The sequence below is a fragment of the Rhagoletis zephyria genome, unplaced genomic scaffold (genome assembly GCF_001687245.7).
Source record: "Rhagoletis zephyria isolate East Lansing unplaced genomic scaffold, Rhagoletis_zephyria_1.1 Rzeph_scaffold_15408, whole genome shotgun sequence".
Lineage (NCBI taxonomy): Eukaryota > Metazoa > Arthropoda > Insecta > Diptera > Tephritidae > Rhagoletis > Rhagoletis zephyria.
In genome coordinates this window covers 5,052-10,118 of record NW_016172475.1, presented here as the reverse complement: position 1 = coordinate 10,118, position 5,067 = coordinate 5,052, and the positions used below count along the sequence as shown (strand labels likewise).

General features: G+C 37.4%; 2 protein-coding genes across 2 annotated transcripts; one reads left to right on the top strand and one right to left on the bottom strand.

Annotated features, from left to right (window-relative positions):
* Positions 1-215: 215 nt before the first annotated feature.
* On the bottom strand, positions 216-3,514 carry LOC108379016 (DNA replication licensing factor Mcm2-like). The gene is made up of 2 exons (XM_017635333.1): positions 3,045-3,514; positions 216-251 (listed from the first exon to the last, which is right to left on the bottom strand). The coding sequence occupies exons 1-2, from the start codon at positions 3,495-3,497 to the stop codon at positions 231-233; spliced, it is 474 nt and encodes a 157-aa protein (XP_017490822.1). The 5' UTR covers positions 3,498-3,514; the 3' UTR covers positions 216-230.
* A 1-nt stretch (position 3,515) lies between these two features.
* On the top strand, positions 3,516-4,676 carry LOC108379015 (atypical kinase ADCK3, mitochondrial-like; the record flags this gene model as incomplete). Its single annotated transcript, XM_017635332.1, is given in 2 exon segments — positions 3,516-4,281; positions 4,284-4,676. Coding segments are annotated over 2 exon segments (1,116 nt in total), but the record flags the coding sequence as incomplete, so codon positions are not given.
* Between the last annotated feature and the right edge of the window lie 391 nt (positions 4,677-5,067).

Sequence of the window (5,067 nt, the reverse complement as noted above, 5' to 3'; positions counted from 1 at the left end):
ATGTTGACCTTCCACGGTGTAAAACTTGTTTATGTTACACTCAACCCTCTAAAAGGGCGTGTTTTTGCCTCTTGTCCTTGTCCAGCTCAAGTACTTCATAACATAANAAAGGGCGTGTTTTTGCCTCTTGTCCTTGTCCAGCTCAAGTACTTCATAATATTGTTGTTTTAAGCAACCATCTGAATTTTGGGCAACCTTCTCTCCAGGCGAAACATTTTAAGGTACGAATACTAAATTTTAGCACCGTTTGCCTTTATTTTAGAACCGAAAACGAAAAGAGAAAGGGGCAATCAAAAGGCGACCGTTTTTGGTATAAACGAAGACACCATTACGAACACGTGCGCAAGCAAGATCGTTAACTCGTTAATGTTCGCCGTTAAGCGTTAATAAATTAAATTAAATTATGAAAGAGCACATACGTTTTCTTACCTATAATCAATTTAAACCGTTGATGGGCGCCTTCTTGCCCGCGAGCAAAGCTCTTTCAAGCCTTTTATACATTTTGAATAGGCGTGTGCAGAGTAAAAGCTCTATCTGCCCGTCGCTAATTTAAACTTTGATTTATTAATACAAAAAATAATAATTGGGTGGCTTTTTATGATTTAGAACTATATTTATTAAATAGACTTTAAGTCTAGTTAAGACATTTTTTCTCTACAAACAAAAAACGGAATACATAGCCTACGCAGAAAGGAGTTAGTGCAAAAATACTGTGGACACCGGAGGTTGAGTTATATGCATAAGAAATGTTATACACTTTTGACAAAAGAAGGGGGGCCTTCTTCTCAGAGGAGAATTCTACGTCCCAGTAGATAATTTAGGAGTTAAAAGCCCTTCCAAAAGGCCTTCCTGAGAGTCAAGAGGCCTTCCTCTCTATATTCCTTTCTCCTTTCTTTTTTGTATGGAGTGGCAAAAATTGAAGGGCTTTTTCTTTCGCTACTTCTGGAAGGCCTTCCAGAAGGGCTTTTATAGGACGTACTTCAGAAAGCCTTTTGGAGGAGTTCTTCTAAAGTTGCTTCTTTAGTTTATAAAAATCATACAGCTTTGAAGTATTTGCTTAAGGTTTACATCAAATATGTGCTATTGCAACTTAAAATATTTGTTTAAATTAATTTCTAATTTTAAATAATATAAATTTATGCATTCGCGTAAATTGTAAATGGATAATCCCTTCTAGAAGGCATGAAAGGAAGTACTTTTTTCAGCCCTTCTTGGGTAGGCCTCTTAGAATGGCTTTACTTAAGAAGGCCTATCTAAATTATCTTCTGGGGTAGTAAGGGTTATAATCCCTAAGCGCGGGCGAATCACGCCTACCCAGAAAGGAATTCTACGCAAAAATACTGTGGACGCAAGTGAAAATTTTGGGCCGAGGCGGTCAGGGGTTTGCTTTTTTGTCAATGGCGGTTGATGTCATGTCCAAAAAGCTGTTTTGGAGGTGCCACGCCCACCCCACCTTCGCCAACCGCCGCTTCAACGACAGCCCTTATAGAAAAGTTTCCGAACTATACTTGCTTCAAAAACCTCTATCGACGTCCATGGTCAAAATATGTTTCCCTGTTTATCGTAATCGCACGAAGCGTTTTCTCTAGTTTTCAAAATTTTTTTATTTCGGAAAAAATTGCACTTACATATTTATATACATATACTAGTGGTTAAAAAAAAATTTCTTTTGGAAATTCATAAACGCTACCTCAAATTATTGTTATTCGTGATAAAAAAAAGAAAAACGTGTTTTTTTATTTTGAAAAACAAGTTTTCTTAGAGGTCACGCTGGTCGGTTTTTTTATAAAAAAGCTGATGTTCTCAATTTTTTTAGTTTCTTGACATGTTAAAATGCAGCTAAAAATTTGTTTTTTACATATAATTACTCTGGTATTACTGGGGAACATTCCCTTAATTATATACCTGTCTTAGGCAGTTAGAATGGGCCTAGAAGAGACTAGTAAAATTAAAACGTTGATACTGAACGATTTACGCATTGTCATGGGTTGAAGCTTGTTACCAGGGGTTTCTGGAGTTGCTAATTAGGGCGGATCCAAAAAGGCGGTCCATTATTTTTAAAAATGATTAGATTTGTTCGAAACTCGACACTCGAGCGTTTTTGTGGTCGCCGATTACGAATCTGAAGTCAATTTTTTTTAATTCAAAATGGCGGATCCAATATGGCGATTAAATTAAAAAAAGTACTAAAATTAAAACGTTGATACTGAACGTTTTAAACATTGTCAAGGGTTAAAAAATGTTTCCAGTGGGTTTCTGGGGTTGCTGATTACGAATCTGATGTCAGATTTTCAAAATTCAAAATGGCGGTTAAGAGTTTCAAACAAATCCAATCATTTTTTTTTAAGTTGGGCGCCATTTTGGATCCCCCATTTTTAAGATCAGATCCCTAACTAGCAACCCCAAAAACACCCTGGTAACAAGTTCCAACCCATGACAATGCGTAAATCGTTCAGTACCAACGTTTTAATTTAATAAGTGTTNAACTGCCTAAGACAGGTATATAATTAAGGGAATGTTCCCCAGTAATACCAAAGTAATTATATGTAAAAATNTACCAACGTTTTAATTTAATAAGTGTTTTTTCCAGAGCATATTTTCGGGAACTAGACCCATTCTAATTGTCCAAGACAGGTGTGTAATTAAGGGAAAGTTCCCCAATAATACCAAAGTAATTATATGTAAAAACCCCATTTTTAGCAGCATTTTAACATGTCAAGAAAATAAAAAAATTGAGAACAATCAGCGTTTTTATAAAAAACCAACCAGCGCGACCTCTAAGAATTTTTTTTTTTTTTTTTATAAAAAATGCATGTCTTTTTTTATACAAAAACAATATTCTGATGTAACGTTTGTGAATTTCCACAAAGAGCGTTTTTATGAACCTCACCAAATTATACCTATGATAATTTTGTGCAAAGGGATCGACATGTAAATTAAATTTGCTACATTCATGATAAGAATATTAAAAAAATTAAAATAAAATTAAATTAAAAAAATATTTGTATAATGGCTACATTTCTGTATCTGGTCTGATTACTTACCGAAAAAGGGCCGGCACTTTGACACTCAGGACAGGAGCCAGGTTTAACTTCTGTATTCTGTGACTGTACAAAGGGCCCCAAAACGTAGCCACACTTCACACAATCGTATTTGATGACTGAAAGTTGAGGTAACACACCCGTTGTAGCTGTTACCACGCCCAAAGTACGCACCAGCTGGTTCAGATGGAGTTTCCGGAAAGTCCGTAACTCTTCTATAAGAGGCAATTCTGATATACGAACATGAATTTCTGTTGTAACACGTTCATATGTTGGAAATATTGATAAGACCATGTCTTTAGCCACCTTGTCGAAGATTTCTAGCATTTGAAAAGGTGCTTCAGGTAGGAAGTACGCAAGTACATGCTCTTTATTTGCCAAATCCGTGTAGGATACAACAAATGAAGATTTATTCTGTTCGCACATGCGTCGAATACGGTCCCGGTATGTGTACATACCACGTTCATCAACAAAGGTGCAGCATTGAAAATCGGCCAAATACTAAGTATACAGGATTCTAAGGTGGTGTCACCGCAGCTGGCTAAAGCTTTTGAACGTGTACGCCAGGCGGCCGACTATATGCCCGATTGGCAAGTAGAGCGCGTAATGATCACACAATTGGGCGCCGATTGGCGTAATCTTTTGGAAAGTTTCGATGAGAAACCATTTGCGGCGGCTTCCATTGGGCAGGTACATCGCGCTACATTGAAAGATGGCATGCAAGTGGCTATAAAAATTCAATATCCTGGCGTTGCGCAAAGCATCGAAAGTGATATTGATAATTTAGTAGGCATGCTCAAAGTATGGGATGTCTTTCCGCACGGCTTCTTTATTGACAATGTGGTCAAGGTGGCCAAACGTGAACTAAATTGGGAAGTAGATTATACACGTGAAGCTGAATATACAGATAAATTTAAGCAGATGATTGCACCTTATCACGAGTACTATGTACCGAAGGTCATTAAAGAATTGACCACAAGCAGCGTACTGACTACAGAATTAGTGCCAGGTGTACCATTGGACAAGTGCTTCGATTTAAGCTATGAGCATCGCCATCACATTGCTTCGTCTATACTCAAGTTGTGCTTGCGTGAGCTGTTCGAGTTGGAATGCATGCAAACCGATCCGAATTGGTCGAATTTCCTTTATGATGTTGATACGAAGAGACTAATGTTAATTGATTTTGGTTTAACGCGTTTTTATCAAAAGCAATTCATACGTAATTATCGGCAGGTAATAAGCACGCTGCAGAGAATAATCGTGAAGGTGTCTTGCGCATGTCACGCGAAATGGGTTTTCTCACAGGTTATGAAACCAAGCAAATGGAAGAGGCGCATGTGGATGCTGTTATGATACTTGGCGAAATATTTCGCTTTGATGGTGATTTTGATTTCGGCCGGCAGAACACCACCGAACGCATTGCACATTTAGTACCCACAATGGTCGCACATCGCCTTTGTCCACCGCCAGAGGAAATCTATTCCATACATCGCAAATTATCTGGTATATTTTTGCTGTGCTCACGCCTAAATGTACGACTTAATTGTCGGCCGTACTATGATGAAATTGTTATTCAGAAGTTCAAGGAGTAATATTGGAAAGGCACAAACTGTTAGGTATATATACAGGAAGAAATGTTTACTTTAAATGAAAAAATAATTAATGCCTTATATTAAATATAGATATATACGTTGCCTTTATAATACGATCGCCTTGCTGTTTTTTTTAATCATTTCAAAGGTGCGCAAAAAAGACTGAAAGCGATTGGCGATTGTCGTGGTCCAAGCATACTAACCCATTCTTTTGTAGAATGGCCCTTAGATCGCTCTATGTACATTGGTCTTTCTCACCTCAGCAGCTTCTCAAGTAACGTCGATTAAGTCCCTCGATGTTGGTGTTATTTGCCGAAAAATAACACCAGCAGAAACTATGCCCAGCAACATCCTGTAATTAAGAAAAAATTACATTCAAACATAGCTATATAATACGATATTTTACGCATACTCACCTAACCTTAAGATTACAC

Excerpts from the sequence above, each read along its gene's own strand:
- LOC108379016 (XM_017635333.1), bottom strand. The coding sequence starts at position 3,497 with ATGTACACATACCGGGACCGTATTCGACGCATGTGCGAACAGAATAAA. Across the intron at positions 252-3,044 it reads AAAGTGCCGGCCCTTTTTCG|GCAAACGGTGCTAAAATTTA; the intron begins GTAAGTAATCAG and ends TCTAAAATAAAG.